Consider the following 19,678-nt stretch of genomic DNA (forward strand, 5'->3'; position numbering starts at 1 on the left):
CCCAGCACTTGACAAGCACTCACCTCCTGACCCAAGCAGCAGCCATACTCCTCCGACACTCTCTTTGCGACGGACATGGCGGCCACTCGACGAGGCTGGGTACAACCGATTTTGCCCCGAGTGGTGTAGCCTGCCTCGGCCAGGTACTGTGTGATTTGGGTGGTCTTCCCTGAGCCGGTCTCCCCAATAACAATCAGAATTTGGTTATCATGCACAGCCTGCAGAGGGACAACAAGAGTCAGTTAAATGGCTGTAGCCTTAAAGTAAACTGGGACAGGGACAAGCTGATGGGGGTACTGGCACCCACACAACAGAGAGCCAGCCAGTGACTGTAACATTCACAGGGGTGGTATTGCTAAACACAGCGGTGACTAATGCTCAGTGAATGGACTGGCAGCACAACCTGTCTGCCACCCAAGCTCAGCCTGCACGTGTCTGATAAGCGCCCACCTGAATGAGCTGCTCCTTCAACTTGTAGATGGGCAAGCTCTCTCTCTGCTCCAAGATGGACAGCTGTGTCTTCTTTCCGTAGGACGCCTTGTTGCCTCCAAACGCATGCCTCTTCCACTCTGGGATGTCGCTCGGCATCAGGCCAATGCCCCTCATGTTTGCTGCGATCTGTCTGCCATCAACTGATGAGGAAGAGAGACAAATGTCAAGCTGCAGCAGTGGTGGCAATTCAGACCTGCAGCAAGAAGGGAAATGTGGCTTTACCGTCAGGCAGGGGGTCCACCCAGTGCTTGTTAAGACCCATGGGAATGGAGTCCATCTCTGCTTCACGCTGCGCTTGCTTTACTTCTCTCCGCTCCTTGGCAAGCGCACTTTGCATCATGGCAGCCTGAGACAAGGAACCATCTGGGTTCTGCAAAAGGGTAAGAAAGAAATTAGGCACGCAGGAGACAAAGGCTGGCAACTGGCATATTTACTTTATATATAGGAAATGTGTAACCTGAACTTATACCTTGACAATCTTAACAGGGCTCATGTCCACACTGTGCTTTGTATGACCTCTCAGGAAAGGAGGCTCCTCTTCAACCAGCTCAATCTCCAGGTCCTCGTCTAGAAGACAAGTGGACGAAAAAACAAAACACAAATATAAACAATCACTGCCACAAATATCACCTGGTGGTTACTTTCAACCTACTTTGGGAAACTTCAATTCCCATTCAGCTGATAGTAATTGGGACCGAAAGCCATTGAACGGCCAAAAGTTTGGAGAATGACGCAAGTGTTGGTGTTCACCAAGTCTGCTGCTTCAGTAGTTTTAGATCTTTGTGTCCGATGTTTCTAGGGGATACTGAAGTAGAATGACAAGCAGTTCAGACATTTCAAAGGCATAGATTGACGATGACATGAAGTTTATGCAAAGAGTCCATATTTGCAGTGTTGGCCCTTCTTTCTTTATCAAGACCTCTGCAATTCGCCCTGGCAGGCTGGCTGTCTGTCAATCAACTTCTGGGCCCAATCCTGACAGATGGCAGCTGCCCATTCTTGCATAATCAATGCTTGGAGTTTGTCAGAATTGGTGGGTTTTTGTTTGTCCACAAGTTCTCAATGAGATTAAGGTCTGGAGAGTTTCCTGGCCAAGGACCCCAAATTTCGATGTTTTGTTCCCCGAGCCACTTAGTTCTCACTTTGGCCTTATGGCCCAGTGCTCCATCATGTTGGTCACCAAACTGTTCTTGGATGGTTGGGAGAAGTTGTTCTCAGAGGATGTTTGGTCCCATTGAGAACTTGTGGTCAACCCCCAAGACGCAGGTGGACAAACAACAACCCACCCATTCTTATTATGCAAGAATGGGCTGCCATCAGTCAGGATTGGGCCCAGAACAGAAGTTGATTGCCAGCATGCCAGGGTGAATGGCAGAAGTCTTGAAATAGAAAGAAGGGCCAACACTGCAAATATGGACTCTCTGCATAAACTTCATGTCATTGTCAGTCAAAGCCTTTGAAATTTCTGAACTGCTTGTCATTCTACTTTAGTACACCAGAGAAACCTCTGACACAAAGATCTAAAAGCACTGAAGCAGCAGACTTTGGGAAAACCAACACTTGGGTCATTCTCAGAACGTTTGGCCATGTGGTGAGAAATAAATGCCAAAAAAAGCAGGCTACTCGTACCTTCCTCATCGTCCACTTTGGGTAGAATCCCAGTTTCTTCATCAAAGTCAGGGAACTCTTCTTTGGAGAGAACATTTGCTGCGATCATCTGAAAGGAAAAGTGTGCAGTCACGGTGAAGTCCTGGCAGAATGGTTTCTACTACAAACTACGAAGCATTCGTACCACAAGGGCAGCTAAGAAATTCCTTGCAGGAGTTTGTGTCATCATCAGCAATCACCAACCAGTGAATGGCCGACTCAGACAGAGCAAGAGCTGCCAGGCAGGGTTGTTGAGCACAAGTTAACCACGGCCCACTTTTGATGCCAACACCAGTTGGCACAATTACCTGCTTGATCTCCCACATTTCAGGGTCAGAAATCTTAGTGAGCCGTTTACGCTCCAAGGCATCGTCCTCCACTTCAGGGGCGTTGACGAGCGTAAAGTTGGTGGGTCTGTCAGGGTTGCGCATGGTGGTCTCCTCATTTCCCTCATTGCCAAGGTTTCGCCGTCTGTTGGGGTTCAGGTCCTCACCTGTTTCCTGATCCACATCCTGAACAAAAGCAAAGAGACCACCCCCCAGGGGGTCCCATTTATGAGAGCATTGTCCCTCCACAGTGGACAACCATCTGTCAAAGGCACTTCCACCTACCTTCATGCTCAAGCTCGTTTTTGATCCAGTGAAGGAGAGTACCTTCACCTTGACCCTCTGACCTTTGCTGACCACATCGGCAACATTGGCAACGCGACCCTCGCGTCGCAGCTCCGAGATGTGAACTAAACCTTCCCAGCGCTTTCTAAGGAAACAAAGGTAAAATGAGGGGTCAATGGTGTGAGCTGCCATCTTAAACCTCTGCCACCAAAGTACTAAAATTCACTTAAAAGTGACACAAAAAAAAAAAAAAAAGCAAAAGCAAACTCCGCTGTGCACGTTGGCATCAGGCAGCAACCCAATTTAATTCACTTGTCGTGTAATCAAATTAATTTTTGAATAGTAAACTTCCTCCCACATCCCCAGGGACATGCATGTCAAGTGGACTGGCGACATTAAGGTGGCACTATTTGAGTGTGGTGTATTGCCCATTGTTGGTTCCTTCCTGGTGCTCAATTCACCCATGAGAGTTGCCGCCCAACAGGACTACGCTCTTTCGAGAAGGTCATATTGGATTAACACACACCGTCTACTTACCTTAGGCCCTCTAGCTGCACAAAGCACCCAAACTGCATGATGCTGGTGACTTTGCCCACATAAATATCCCCGACACTGGGTTCCTCAGGGGGTGGTCTATCCACATGTTTGTCCTTCCACCGGTCAGCACCTTTGTCTCGAGCCTTGCGCCCTGGACTTGGCGTTCGACTCCGGGACCTGCGCCTTGACTTCCCTTTATCCCGGTCTCTAGAACGAGACCTGGAGCGGGAGCGTGATCTGTGGCGCCTCCGCCTTTCTCGATCTCTGTCCCGGCTTCGACTTCGCTTCTTTCTTTTGCTCCCATCTTCTGACCTGGATGAGAGAAAGAGAGCAGGAAAGGGAGAGAAAAGTGGTGGGATGACTTGGCTGGCATCAAAGTGCAAGTCAAAGCGCACAATGAAATCCACTCGGACTTTGGGAGTTAAAGGAGAGACTGATCACAGGGCGAAGCAAAACATCAACCTGCTGATGAAATCTGTCCGGAGAAAACACACCAAGCAAACTAAGTGGTCACTAAGAAAGAAATCCGCCGTGTTTAGTACTGTGTGAACGAGCAGGGCTGAGCAAGTGCGATTAATGGAGGCAATGAAGCCTGTTAGGGCCCGTTTATACTTCACGCTCAGAACATGTACGCATCATGGCTGCCATGGGTTCATTTGACATGTCCTCTGAAATTAACGCGATGCTTGCATGAGATGCACTACCAGAAAAAAGTCGGGATTGGGGGGGCTGCGCAGTGTGATCAAGTCGGAATGTGACATCGGAGTCTCCGTTTACGATCAACATGTGACAGAAAGCCGCTCGGAGGGTCCTACGGGATTGATGTGCCTGCTTCAAAGTTTGATGAATGGTTTGATATGGTGAATCATAAAATGCCGACATACTAATGCATTCGTGGTGCTTTTATTCCTCATCGTAATGACACGACACATTTTAAAGATCTCACATGCCATCTTCGGTGTAGTTTTTTTTTTGGCACCTTTACAACAGCATGTACGGCGGAGTATTTGAGACACAGAGGAAAAAAAAAAAAAAAAAGGTTAGGGACATGGTGAAAATGCGTACTAAAGTGGACATTTGAACTTAAATCTCGATGTCCACTTTAATCTCTTAGTTTGCTTTATCACTGAAGTAGACCGTCGTAAACGTCATCTTAAAACCGACTAAGTTGTTAATCGCTATGTGCTGCTGGGGCTGACAGCAATCGCCACACAGAGCACATCACATTTCTGATATTCTAGCTCTCTGCACATTTAAAATCCTTAGATTTACAATTGAGGTCACTCTCATGTTGAAATGCATTAAACTATGTGTATTACATTTTACACGTAAATCATTAACTTCATTTAAATATATATATATATATATATATATATATATATATATATATATATACATACACACACACACACAGTGATCCCTCGCTATATCGCGCTTCGTCTTCGTCGCGGCTTCACTCTATCGCGGATTTTAAATGTAAGCATATGTGAATATATATCGCGGATTTTTCACTGCGTCGCGGATGTCTGTGGTCCACAGTATGTGTGCTTCCTCAGTTGATTTGCCCATTTGAATTCAAACAAGGGACGCATTTGAATTCAAACAAGGGATGCTATTGGCGGATGGCTGAGAAGCTACCCAATCAGAGCGCGCGGTTAAGATCCTGTGTGCTGCTGATTGGCTCAGCGACGGAGCGCTGCATTAACCAGGAACTCTCATCTCACTCATTCAGCATTAATGTGCTCCTGCTACTGCTTCAGGGGCCGTGTCCAAGCGCCAACAGAAGATGCAAATGATTGCAGAAAAGGTAAAAGTTTTGGATATGTTGAAGGAAGGAAACAGCTACACCGCTGCAGGACACCATTCTTTCTTTTTATTTAAAAAGGAGGAAAAGCATATAAGATCTACGGCCGCAGTGTCCTTTAACCAGGGCGCGAAACGAGTTGCAAGTGGACGTGATAAGGCAGTAGTCTGGATGGAATCTGCTTTAGGGATTTGGATTGAAGAGTGATGGAAGAAGAACACGGCAGTGCTAAACAGTCGCCTGAAGAGGCTCCTTTAGAAGAGCTGTAACGCTATCCTTTGTTGTGCAGTAAAATTAAACTCATTGTTATCGGACAAGTCGTTGTGTCATTGTTGGTGAGTAACCATAATTAATTATTTACGTACAGTACTTATTACATGTACATAGTTTAGTGTCACCGTACACACATTTTACTGTATACAATTTTTCCTGCATTGTACGTATTTATTGCTGGTGGCCTGTCTGTCGTAATGGCTGTAACATATGTGATATCGGAGACGCTCAATATCTTTAAAATAATATTTAGGTTTTACTGTATGCATAATTTCAATGAATCTTACCTAATAGCTAAGAGAATACAAAGGGTTTATGCTGTATAATTGTGCGTGAAATGTTTATAATAGTGTGGGAGAGTTTATAAGGGCTTAAAATATATAAAAATAACCATATAAACATATGGTTTCTACTTCGCAGATTTTCTTATTTCGCGGGTGGCTCTGGAACGCAACCCCCGCGATGGAGGAGGGATTACTGTGTAATATATATATAGGCCCTTGACAAATATTTGTAGGACGTCATGGTTCACTGGAGAGACTCCGAAGGACTGGAAAATGGCAAATATCATCCCATTATATAAAAAGGGTGACAGGGCAGATCCAAGCAATTACAGGCCAGTAAGCTTAATGGGCATCACAGGAAAATTAATGGAAGGAATTATTAATGAGAAGATTGAGCAGCACATAGCAAGGACAGGAGTTTAACTGAACAGTCAGTGTGGGGTCAGAAGAGGGAGGTCGTGTTTTACTAACAGGCTGGAATTCTACGAGAAGGCAACAAAACGATACGACCAGAGTAGAGTAGATGAGATTATTGATGTGGATTTTCAGAAAGCATTTGATAAGGTGACATACAAGAGGGTGGGCATCAAATTAAAAGAAGTGGCTGTTCAGGGTGCGGGCTGTAGATGGGTGTACAATTGGCTCAGACACAGGAAGCAGAGGCTGATGGTGGGAGGAACCTCATGAGAACAGGTCGATGTTAAGAGTGATGACCAGCAGGGGGCAGTGCAGGGGCCGCTGCTATTTTTAATATCTAGAAATAATATTTTAATAGAAATGATAGGAATATAAGTAACAAGCTGGTGAAGTTTGTAGATGATACCAAGATAGGTGGATTAGCAGATAATTTGGAATCCTTTATATCTTTACAGAACGATCTGGACAGCAGACAGGCTTCGGCAGATTTGTGGCACATGAAATTTAATGTCTGTAAATGCAAAGAATGACACATAAAAAGTAAAAATCTGAGGTTTGAATACACAATGGGTGGTCAGAAAAATCGAGAGTCCACCTTATGAGAAGGATTTATGAGTCATAGTGGACTCTAAGCTATTGACTTCCCGACAGTGTTGAGAAGCCATTAAGAAGGCTAACAGAATGTCAGGTTATATAGCGCCTTGATGTGTGGAGTACAAGTCACAGGAGGTTCTGCTCAACCTTTATAACACACTGGTGAGGCCTCATCTTGAGTCCTGTGTGCAGTTTGGGTCTCCAGGCTAAAAAAAAGGACATAGCAGCACAAGGGAAGGTCCAGAGAAGAGCAACTGGGCTGACTACAGGGCTACAGGGGATGAGTTATGAGGAAAGATTAAAAGAGCCTTTACAGTTTAACAAAAGAAGATGAAGAGGAGACCTGACTGAAGAGTCTAAAATTATGAAGGGAATTAGTGCAGTGGATCGAGACGATCACTTTAAAATGACTTCATCAAGAACACGGGGACACAGCTGGAAACTTGTGAAGGGGAAATTTCACACAAACATTAGGTAGTTTTTCTTTACACAAAGAACGATAGACACTTGGAATAAGCGACCAAGTAGTGTGGTGGACAGTAAGACTTCAGGGACTTTCAGAATTCGACTTGAAGAAATAAGTGGATAGGTCTGGTGGGCTTTGTTGGGCTGAATGGCCTGTTCTCGTCCAGATTGCTCTAATGTTCAAAGCTCGACAATCCTACCCACCTAAGATTAAAAATAATTTAATTAATTCAATTTCTTTGAATATTAGAAAGATTTCACTTTCCACATATTGTTTTAGAATTCCCTCCTCTTCATTTACCTACTTGGTTACACCAACACCCCATTTCACGATCATTGCCAGCACTACACGTCGCATTTCAATATTAACTGTTTAGTTTTGTTTGTTTTCTATTGTGGAATGGAATTCCCTACTCCATTTTAAAAAAATAAAATAAGCACATGCACTTTGCAATCGGAACGCTGCACCAATGCAGGACATTACTCTGAAAAGACAGGAGCACAGTCTTGTAAACTAAAGCCAATGTTACATGCCGTGACTTTTTGTCGTGGAGTTTGTCAGATCTGTCAATCGCAGTTGCTGACGTCAAATTACACGACTGAAAAAAATCGCAGCCCACGTCACATTTACAGACTGAGCACTGATCTTCCAGCACAGACGTTCTCACCCCGTTATCCGACAGCTGATAGCGTGCTGCCCAAACAGATCATAGCTGCAGTGGGATCAGCAGCAACCTCTGCTCTTTATTTCTCCTTTCCATTCGGTTACGGCATATGAAATACAAGACGTCAAACGGATGAGCTTGTGTTCAGTTTGCAAGGCCCACAGCCCTGTGCTGCTCGATGGAGCCAGCGCTGTACCGGCACTGTGTGGGATTAACGGCTGTGGTGCGTTCAGCTGCAGTCTCGGCCCTTTCTCCATTCTGTTCTAGTATATAAATCACGAGACATCACACAGATGAGCGTCTCTTCAATTTGGCAGGTTCACAACACGCGTGTTCCTCATTCATCATTGCTACATTCTATGCATTGTACCCCTGGCTGAACACACATTGGTCCTCGGCTCTCTCGCCTCACCTATTAAAACAGAAAATCAAACCTGCTTGATTTCATCCCAGTCACTTATAGACTGGTTGGTCACATCAGATGATCGGCTTCACAGTTCGGGCTAAGATTATGTAAATGAAGGCTCAGACTGAAAATCGCTTGAAAAGTCACCTAATGTGACACTGCCTTAAATGACAGCATTCTTACAGCGTTGCTATTTAAATTTTTATTTTTATACTGTATGGAGGATTTCTTCTGTGTATTGTATTGTATTATATTGACCCCCTTCTTGGCGGCATGGTGGCGCAGTGGTAGCACTGCTGCCTCGCAGTTAGGAGACCTGGGTTCGCTTCCCAGGTCCTCCCTGCGTGGAGTTTGCATGTTCTCCCCGTGTCTGCGTGGGTTTCCTCCCACAGTCCAAAGACATGCAGGTTAGGTGGATTGGCGATTCTAAATTGGCCCTAGTGTGTGCTTGGTGTGTGTCCTGCGGTGGGTTGGCACCCTGCCCGGGATTGGTTCCTGCCTTGTGCTCTGTGTTGGCTGGGATTGGCTCCAGCAGACCCCCGTGACCCTGTGTTCGGATTCAGCGGGTTGGACAATGGATGGATGGATGGATGACCCCCTTCTTTTTGACACCCACTGCACGCCCAACTACCTGGAAAGGGGTCTCTCTCTGAACTGCCTTTCCCAAGGTTTTCTTCCATTTTTTCCCTAAAAAGGTTTTTTTTTGGGAGTTTTTCCCTGTCTTCTTAGAGAGTCAAGGCTGGGGGGCTGTCAAGAGGCAGGGCCTGTTAAAGCCCATTGCGGCACTTCTTGTGTGATTTTGGGCTCTACAAAAATGTATTGTATTGTATTGTTGCTATCATTTCCATGAAGTGTATGAAGTGTCACCTGAAGACAAAGAGCCTTACCGGTGTCTGCTGCTTTTGCTGCTCACTTTCTCACTTCCACTCACACTGGGCATGAAGGCTTCGAGTTCTTTCATGGCATCCGCGGCTACCTTGACGTCATCATCATCCAGAATAACCTGTGAACAAAAAAAGAGAAGAACAGGCCTTAAAGTCCACACTGCACTTCTGAAGCACGGCCTGCGGCCAACGTCAGATTCAAGTGCACATCTTCTTACCCGGCTTGGTGGATTATCTGGCCTGCAGAGGGCTGGGAAGAGCTCCTTGAGCCTGTCCTTATCCGGTTTGGATTTAACAGGCGTCTCCACCGCTGAACAAAAAAACAACAAAAGGTGAGGGTCAAGAGAAGCCACGCTGGCCCCCTACAGTATGTGGCAGACGCATTCACTCACTCATGCCCACCTTTACTTTGTGAAGGCTTAGCTGGTGGTCGCATTGTCTGGATTAAGCGTAACAAGTTGCTGATCAGGGAATCCTGAAATTATAAAGAGAGAGAGAGAGAAGAGAAAACAAGTTAGAAGATGCAGACCTGGCATAACCTTCAGATGCATCTTGCGCCTTCATCAACAGTGAGAGTGAGGGCATTTTAAACTTTTTGTTCACATTCTTCAAAGGCAGATATTACATTTTTGTTTGTTAAAGATCTGTGCAAGAATGGGTCACATTCAAACAAAACTTGGGGAGAGAATACAATGACAGATATAAGCAGAGCCCATAAAAGACAGGTTTTTTTATAGCATTTTACAAAATCACATTAAAAAAAAAAAAAAAGAGCCGAGACAGCTTTTATAGTCACAAGATTCCAACATAAACAATTCCATCAATTGACACACCACTGCTATCTGCTGCTTGTGGGGAGTCAATGGCAAATTTCTTAATCAATTCTTTAACATACCACTGGACAGAGGTTTAAAATCTGTTTAAAGTCCTTCTCATGTCAGATGGTTGTGTGCGACTCGGCAGGTGTTTTGAAGAAGAGGCAAATCGAATGTATAAAAGAGAAATCCCTTTTGTCAAGGAAAGCTTGAAACAATTAACTAAGCTGTAACTGAAGTTCCACACAATGCTTCTCCGTTTTATAGTTTGGGGGAGGAACGATCTCCTCAGTCTGTCGCTGAAGCTGCTCCTCTGTCTGGAGATGATCCTGTTCAGTGGATGCAGTGGATTCTCCATGATTGACAGGAGACTGCTCAGCGCCCGTCGCTCTGCCACGGATGTCAAACTGTCCAGCTCCGTGCCTACAATAGAGCCTGCCTTCCTCACCAGTTTGTCCCTCTTCTTTATGCTGTCTTCCCAGCACACCACCACATAGAAGAGGGCGTTCACGACAACCATCTGATAGAACATCTGCAGCATCTTATTACAGATGTTGAAGGACGCCAGACTTCTAAAGTATAGTTGGCTCTGTCCTCTCTTGCACAAAGCATCAGTATTGGCAGTCCAGTCCAATTTATCATCCAGCTGCACTCCCAGTTATTTATAGGTCTGCACCATCTGCACACAGTCACCTATGATAATCACGGGGTCCGTGAGGGGCCTAGTCCTCCTAAAATCCACCACTAGCTCCTTGTTTTTGCTGGTGTTTGGGTGTAGGTGGTTTAAGTCACACCATTTAACAAAGTCCTTGATTAAGTCCCTATACTCCTCCTCCTGCCCACTCCTGATGCAGCCCACGATAGCAGTGTCAACAGAGAACTTTTGCACGTGGCAGGATTCCGAGTTGTATTGGAAGTCCGATGTATATAGGCTGAACAGGACCGGAGAAAGTACAGTCCCCTGCGGCGCTCCTGTGTTGCTGACCACAATGTCAGACCTGCAGTTCCCGAGACGCACATACTGAGGTCTGTCTGTAAGATAGTCCACGATCCATGCCACCAGGTATGAATCTACTCCCATCTCTGTTAGCTTGTTCATAAGGAGCAGAGGTTGGATGGTGTTGAAGGTGCTAGAGAAGTCCAGAAAAATAATTCTTACAGCGCCACTGCCTCTGTCGAAGTGGGAGAGGGATCGGTGCAGCATATTGATGATGGCATCCTCCGCTCCCACCTTCTCCTGGTATATGAACTGCAGAGGGTCGAGGGCGTGACGGACCTGTGGCCTCAGGTGGTGAAGCAGCAGCCTCTCCATGGTCTTCATCACATGTGACGTCAGGGTGACAGGCCAGAAGTCATTCAGCTCACCAGGACGCGATACCTTTGGGACTGGGGTGATGCAAGATGTTTTCCAAAGCCTCTGAACTCTCCCCTGTTCCAGGCTCAGGTTGAAGATGCGCTGTAGAGGACTTAAGAGTCCCACTCAGGGTGATGTGTAATGATGCTTTGGAGTGGTTACAGACAGGACTGAGTATGTGGCCTTGGGGGATGCTAAATCTCATACCCACACTGTCATCTGTGGGGTCCCACAAGGATCAGTCCGTGGGCTGACCCTCTTTAATATCTATATGCTACCCCTGGGTCACATCATCCGCAAGCATGGAGTTTCATCCCATTGCTATGCCGATGATATGCAGCTCTATGCGAGACTGGATTCAACATCTCTTACACCTCCATCAACTTTTTCCTCTTGCTTGGACGAGATTGAGGCCTGGATGTCCACGAACTTCCTCAAGCTGAACAGAACTAAAACTGAAGCACTTTTAACTGGCAACACCCCCCCCCCCCCCCCCACCATCCTCCCCCCGTTTCAACTTCGTTTATCAGTAAATTACATTTCCTTTTCTGACTGAACCATTACCCTCTCCCCTTCTGTTACAAATCTGGGTGTCAAGTTAGACTGCCATCTGACATTTGATACACATGTCCATCACCTTTGTAAAATTGCATTCCTTCATCTCCAAAACATACCCAAACTCCGTCCCTACCTCTCCCTCTGTGATGCTGAAAAGCTGGTTCATGCCTTTATCTCCTCCAGTCTGGATTATTGTAATGCACTCCTCATCGGGGCACCCAACAAGAGCCTTCAAAAGCTCCAACAAATTCAAAATAGTGCTGCAAGAATCCTGATGAGGGTGCGGAAATATGAACACATTTCACCAATCCTTCGATCACTTCATTGGCTCCCTATTCACCTCCGTATTGAATACAAACTGTTTACTCACCAGTGTATTCATGGAAATGCTCCACAATACCTTAAAGAACTCCTTGAACTACAATCCACTGCAAGAAACCTCCGTTTTGCAAATACCTAAACACCTTCGGCCCCCTGTGACCTAACGACATACAATGGGAGACCGAGCCTTTGTGGCCGCTGCTCCACGGCTCTGGAATGAGAACTTGAGAACACAGCAGATTGTGGGCTGGTTTAAAAAACAGCTAACGACTTTTCTATTTAGGAAAGTTTATTAAAAAGAATGCTCTAATTATTGTTGTTATATCTGTTTTTATCTTGCTTTGCCTTTGTTTAAAACTTTTTATGTAGCACTTTTGAGATTTACTGCTAATGTAAAGTGCCCTATAAATAAAATGCATTATTATTATTATCCATATTACTAAACGAGAATGGTAAACCGGATATGGACGCAGGGAAATGGGCCGTGGACGCAAAAGACGTAGTGCGCAGGCGCCACACAAAGCCCCCCTCCAAGCAACGGAAAATAAGAAATTAGGCGCCGCGCCCATAGCACACAAAAAAAAAAAGGAGTCAGACGCAGGCGACACACAAACCCATGGCACACAGCGCCACACGAAGCCCATAGCACACGAAACGGAACACACACAAAAAAGAGGATTCAGACCCACGACACACAAAGCCCCCCTCCACTAACAGAAATAAAAAATGAGGCAACGCGCCCTTAGCACGCAAAAAAAAAAAAAGGAGTCAGACGCAAGCGCCACACAAAGCCCATTGAACACGAAACAGAACAGACTATGGACATAGCACACGAAACGGGACAGACTACGGATTTCACACACTAACAGAAATAAGAAATGAGGCAACGCGCCCATATCACACAAAAAAGAGGAGTCAGACACACACCCCAAAGTGAAACGTGACAGACTACGGACTCCACAGACGGTCACCCATCGAGCCCGAGATTGAGGCTCAAAAACGTAAGAGCAACCAAAAACGAACACTCGAGATCATACAAAAACCCCACACATACGGACAACACAACATATTCGAATCAGATTATCCCCGCCTAACAGTGAAACGGGACAGTCTAAGGAGTCTACAAAACTTCACAAATCAAGCCCAAGATAGTACTGAAAAAGAGGACTCACACCCCCACAACACAGTTAAACGGGACAGACTACAAGAGTCCTCAAAGGGTCACACATCAAACCCAACATATTACAGAAAGAGATTTGTGTTTCGGAAAACGGCAGATACTACGATAGAAGCATTCGCCTACAACTCACATCTGAAATCAACGTACAGACTATACAGCACATTCCACGCACTTCTAAAAAGACGCATGCCGACAAACGACGTCATACATAAACAACAAGAGACCGGACTACAATACATATACAGGCGCGACACCTGATGGGTAATAATACGAAGAAACGAACAGTCCATATTAAACATACGTTATCTAAACACGTTCAAACTATACAGCATAGGTGAATCTCATTACAATGATGCACTATTAACCGTACAACCACAGAAAAGGCTCCATATTAACAGTGAGTGCGATCCTCCTTATTACTTATCCATATTACTAACGATAAAGAACAAACAAGTCATGAATGCATGATCACGGGTACAAAACGATACAGCTCGAGTAACGGAACCACAAACACGAACCCGCATTAAAAAAAACAATACACGTCGGCGCCTACAACGCGCTTCTGAAACCGCAGCAGAAAACATGTCTTGGCTCCAAAAACGCATGTCACTCCTTATTCAAAATACCGCTCCCAATCACAGAAACATCGGTATCCACTATGAAAATGAACAGTAACAATGCACGTGACATCCGTCTTGCAAAACTGTTAATTATAGATGAATGTACAATGGCGTCCAGTCACTTACTCAACACCATTGATAAACTTCTACAAACGTTGATGAATAATAATATTCCCTTTGGGGGAAAGATACTTTTATTAGGAGGAGATTTTAGACAGTGCTTAGCTATTGTTCCACATGCCATGCGCTCAGCTATTGTTCAGTCCATCTTAAAATACGCAGACATTTGGCATTGCTTTCAAAAGATACAACTGGTACAAAACTTGTGATGTCCAGATCCCGAATATAACAATTGATTATTACAACTGGGAGATGAGACACTCACCAATACAGATGGACTTCACCCAGATATTATTACAATTCCTCAAGCCTTTATCTGCGACGACTTAGTTACGGAGATATTTGGAACAACAATCTCATTAGACCAAATACCCCTTTTAACACAACGGACTATATTATATCCAAAAAATATTAATGTTGATCACATAAATAACCAAGTCATTGCATTACTTCCTGGAGAGGCACGGCTCTTTCTAAGCTCTGACAAGGATGACTCTGATGACGACAATCACCATCTTAATTTCCCCTTAGAATATTTGAACACTATTAACCCAGCCGGATTACCACAACACAATCTTAACCTTAATATCGGAACAATAATCACGCTATTAAGAAACCTTAGCACTAAACAAGGTTTATGCAATGGTACACGTTTAGTCGTCAACACCATGACACACAATTTTATTGAAGCAAACGTTCTTACAGGATCACATGCTAACAATACTGTTCTGATTCCTAGAATTGACCTTACAAGTTCTGACCTAGAATTACCTTTTACACTTAAATGGCGACAGTTCCCCATTAAACCTGCATTTGCCATGACCATCAACAAATCACAAGGACAAACCATGTACAAGGTTGGCATCTACCTCTCTGAGCCCGTTTTTGGACATGGACAACTTTATGTGGCCTTCTCATGAGTTCGACGTTCATCTGACGTTATAGTTAAGGTTATAAATGATCCATGCCAAGGAAAACTCATTCAAGGACAAGACACCATCTTTACTACTAATGTTGTGTACAAGGAAATTTTCCAATAAATCTTTACACTGTGCCATGCGGTTTATTCTTTGCTTCCTATATGCGTCATCTACACCAGTGCTCCGCAACCGGTGTGCCACGGCACACTGGTGTGCCTTGAGCCGATACAGGTGTGACGCGGTCAAATAAGACAATTTTCTAACTAAATAATATTTCAACGGTCCTCCTTAGAAACACAATAACGAGAATACGTGCAATGAAATATTCGTGTAAATAGCCTTTTAAAGGTTTCATAATTTTATGTGTCATTTCTCTGAAATAATAAATCCCATCGCCTGGCGCCTACGACGTAGGCCCTACGTAGTCGCCAGACAACTCCGTCGTATGCTTTGATAGGCAGAGCGCTCCGTGCCCTCACCTAGATTCAATTCAAGCCGACGTATTAGTCGTGCTACGTCGCATTCACTTGTCTTGCGACAGTAGTTATCATTCATTACTATTAGTTGTGTTGCTGAATTGTGTATGGTTAACGTTCTTCGTGTGATTCATATTTAGTTTTATACCCCTTTAAATATGGATAATTTGTTACGTGGAAAAGATTCGTCTTCACGTACAGATGATGAAGAACCCAGAACAAGTGTTGCAAAAAAAAACAAAGAAGATTGTGAAAAGGAAGTACAACGAAGACTACATTCGATATGGATTCTCGTGGTGTGGTGACGAAACGGCTCCAAAGCCACAATGCATCATTTGCGGCGATCAGCTATCAAACGAGGCAATGGCACCCAGTAAACTAAATCGCCATCTAAATTCAAACCATCCCAGTTACGCCAAAAAAGACAAACAACTCTTGTGTTAATTAAAAATGATAAGCGGTCATGCTTAAAAGATCTCGACCAAGAACTTCGGGTTGCGCTGTCAAATATTGAGCCGAATATAAAACTTTTGTGTTCATTGAAACAAGCGCAGGTATCACATTAATCAGTCATTATGTTATAATAATTATTAAGATTGCATAAAAGTAAATATAGTATAGTTTTTATGTATGTATACTTATAATAAATGTATACTTATAATAAAAAATGAAAAATTATTGTAAAATTTGTGTATTAAATTAATATCTATATATCAGTGGCATAGCTGGAGATCATGTTGCCCGAGGCGGTGAAAAATTTGACGCCCCAAAGCTGAAAGAATTTTTTTTTTGTGCCTCTTCAAGGAACAAAAAAAAAGGAACGTACCGTAGTTTGGACGCCCCTAAATAGCTGGCGCTTGGAGTGGAACAGCTACGCCACTGCTATATATTTTAGCTTTTGACGTGCCACGGAATTCTAGGAAGAACTTTGGTGTGTCGTAGGTGAGAAAATGTTGCGGAGCACTGATCTACACCTTCACACTCTGCTATATCTCATACATACATCACGCTATTTGTAATTACCCAACACCAGGGGTTGGCGAGCGAAGCGAGCAGGGGACGGAGCCCCCTAGTTATTATTATGATGCGCTTTTATAGTGTCAAGCCTAGATAACTCAAGACAGTATTCTGCTGCCATCTAGTGGATGAAAAAAAAATCATGCTGCAAAAAACAATACTGTACTTCAATGCTGTGTCACTTTATGGCAACTCATCAATATTTATAAGTGGGGCGGAGCCTCCAACATGAAACACAAGAGGCTGTAAAGTCAGTTTTACAACAAACTGAAAGTCAAATCGAGTGATAGCAATGACAATGTGAATTGGTCATCAGCCGCTGACACGGATAGTAAAACTGATGCACACAGCACCACAAAGCGGAACTGCCATGATATGCCCGGTGAATTCAATCCCATGAAGCTTCACTGTTTTGCGACAGTAGCTGCGTGACAAAAAGAATAAATGACTGCAATAAAGTGCAAATTCAACCAAGAGGTTAGCCCCCCACCAAGCCCACCAAGTCCCAGACCCCTACCCTCAAGTACCATTTACAATGCAGCAAATGTCAACATTTGTGACAGGAGAAACACGGAAGTCACTAAGATTTGCGCTGAGGAAGCCTGAAATAACACAAGGGGAACAACGATTGTACAGATCAGGCACAGACATTCTATGCTCTCATATGCAAGCAACAACAACAAAAAAAAAAAAAAAATTACAGAAAACGTGCTACTAACTCACAGACAAGTTAAAAATTCACCAATAACTTCTTTAAAATTTCAAAAATTGATGCATGGTATGTTATACTTGAGATATATTACAATAAAAACGGAACATTCCCCAATAAATCTCCATGAAGAGTATAGGCATTTTCACACTGGTGGTCCTCATTCTCTAAGACAGCGGTTCTCAAACCGTGGGGCGCGCCTCCCGAAGTAGCAAAAAAAGGGGGCGCGAATGTTGCCATATGTGGTGTAATTTCACTATTCTTAGGAAAATTTTAAACTTGTAGCGGTGTATCGCAGCAAAAAATATAGGAATACATTTTATTAGGGTTTCAAAAAAACATTAGGGGGGCGCGATTAAAACTTATGAAAACTCGGGTCACAAATACTTAAAGGTTGAGAAACGCTGCTCTACGAGACACTCCCAGACGGTTTGAAAAAAGGACAAATTTCACACAGAGTCTAAAATGATACCCAAGTCCCTACATGACTGTGAGCCTGATGCTACTTTAGATCCTTTAGTTGAGGTGTAGCCCTCTATGGACCTCCATCAGGGAAGGAAAAATAAAATTTCTATCACAACTGAGAAGATTTAGGCATTAACCATTTAAATTGCAGCACATAACCGAATATGTCAAATATGCGAGTCAACTGTTCTTGTTTAATATACAAGGAATTTGCATATGATCATGGGGGGGCAGATTATGCTAATACAGGTTGGGGGAGCAGGCAGTGGTACACCCACCACACGACGAAACAGCTCAGGATCCTGGTTGGCAGACACGTGGTCCAGTCCCTCCCCCAAGAAATGACCCTCAATCTGCCGCTGCCAGGTGTTACGTGGCTGACCCTTTGGCCTGGTCCAGCCACTTGGGTCCTCAACAATGAGCCCGATCACCCTCGGGTAATGGCACCGCATGGTCGTAGTGCTGTTAACTGACGCTCCCTCACAATGCAGGTCATGTGCCTCATTCGGGACCCCATGAGCAACACAAAGTCAAACCAGTGGTACCCAAGGATTCTCCGAAGAGACACATATGAAGGAGTCCAGCCATCATCTCAGGTCACTGGACAGCATCCATGTCTTTCAACCATATAGCAGTCTTACCTTGTCTATTTTTTTGTTTTTAAATTGAGGTTCAGTAAAATGCCAAATTTTGCCTTGGGGACATGTAAAGAGTTGCCCATGACAGTTGTGCATGTGCCAAGTACGGCCCAGTTTTTACAGCCTGCCTACCTGAAGAAAACTCAAGCAAAGGGAGAACACGAAACCTGCACACAGTGCCAAGGACTGCGCCAGAAAGTGAGCCCAAGTCCTTAAAGAGGTGCGGCAGATGCCAGAACCACAGCTTTGGTTTATCGGCCCCATTTGTCGCGTATTTGGCATTCCCGTCATGAGGCCACTTTTGGAAGGAGGAGGATGAGGAGGAGACCTGCGTTTACGAGACGAGTTCGGTCTTTCTTGCTTCCTCTTCCTTCACAAAAGCACAGGACCGTCCAGACACATCACGGAATCACAACACAAACGGCGTCAACTTACTGTAAACTCCCCGCCATTCTTCAGAAGGGCAAATTTGAAAGAATCGACGTTCGGGTTCTTCTCCGCCAGGCTGATCACAAACTCCGCTGTGAAAAAACAACAAAACATCCCGGCCGTCAGTTTAAAGTGAACTTCTGCTTCATGTCCAATGTCGAGTTTATGCCAACGTAAGACACGGAAATGCAGCTGTTGTGGATCAACAGGGGAGAGCAAACACGAACTCTTAGAACCCTTACATTGTTTTTTAGGTAACAACCGAGGCTCGGCGAACAGAGACGCGGGACCGCCGGCCGGAGCTCAGCGCCACTCCGCCGCCGCCTCCTCGCCTCTCCCCGGTCGGATTCGCCAACTTACCCATATCTTTATCGTTAATACCCAAGTGATTATCCAGCTCCGTGCACACCTTGGACACCAGCGACAAGTACTCCAGCTTCCGGAGCTCATCAGCTCCGATGTCAGCCATAATTTACTCTTACTGTCAACCCTGATAATTAATAAATCCAAAAGAAAGCTTGTTTAAAAAAAAAAAAAAAAAACTAGACTCGGTGCCACACGTCGCCACCTTCAAAGGCCCGGCACCGAAATGTCGCCTCAGTCAGCCGTAACTTCCACTGCAGAAGCTGACCACCTAAAACCGCAAAACGTAGCCACTTCACAAAAACACAGAAATAAAAACAAGACGGCAACACACTCCGACCACGGCAGCCATCTTGGGAAAACACTCTGACCCTTGACCCCGCTGAAAATGACGTCATCTTCAACTCTTGTCTGTTTTATTATTTTTATTTGCAATAATAAAAAACGATCTTACATGACAAATCTTATTATCACGAAAATTCCATTTTATGTTATTTTTATGCTTTGTGTTTATATTTACACTATTTTTAATTATCTCTTGCGAAATCGCTCGTTCGTTTCCGACCAACCTCATTTCGTATTCGGCGTATTGTGCGTTGAAAACAATAGAGCCG

The 19,678-nt window shown here is 44.4% G+C and overlaps 1 protein-coding gene across 1 annotated transcript in view; it reads right to left on the reverse strand.

The window, feature by feature from the left end:
- The window catches only part of dhx8 (DEAH (Asp-Glu-Ala-His) box polypeptide 8), a 32,928-nt gene extending 13,492 nt beyond the window's left edge, over positions 1–19,436 (reverse strand). Inside the window, exons 1-13 of the mRNA XM_028819753.2 lie at positions 19,062–19,436; positions 18,708–18,793; positions 9,482–9,554; positions 9,298–9,389; positions 9,083–9,198; positions 3,288–3,599; positions 2,751–2,895; positions 2,448–2,651; positions 2,122–2,209; positions 962–1,059; positions 715–862; positions 451–632; positions 24–218 (exon numbers count right to left, since the gene is read on the reverse strand). Of these exons, the coding sequence (XP_028675586.2) occupies positions 24–218; positions 451–632; positions 715–862; positions 962–1,059; positions 2,122–2,209; positions 2,448–2,651; positions 2,751–2,895; positions 3,288–3,599; positions 9,083–9,198; positions 9,298–9,389; positions 9,482–9,554; positions 18,708–18,793; positions 19,062–19,170 (1,848 nt within the window). The 5' untranslated portion in view covers positions 19,171–19,436. The remainder of the gene's footprint in view (positions 1–23; positions 219–450; positions 633–714; positions 863–961; positions 1,060–2,121; positions 2,210–2,447; positions 2,652–2,750; positions 2,896–3,287; positions 3,600–9,082; positions 9,199–9,297; positions 9,390–9,481; positions 9,555–18,707; positions 18,794–19,061) is intronic.
- Positions 19,437–19,678: the final 242 nt, after the last annotated feature.

The sequence above is a fragment of the Erpetoichthys calabaricus genome, chromosome 14 (genome assembly GCF_900747795.2).
Source record: "Erpetoichthys calabaricus chromosome 14, fErpCal1.3, whole genome shotgun sequence".
In the NCBI taxonomy this organism is placed as follows: domain Eukaryota; kingdom Metazoa; phylum Chordata; class Cladistia; order Polypteriformes; family Polypteridae; genus Erpetoichthys; species Erpetoichthys calabaricus.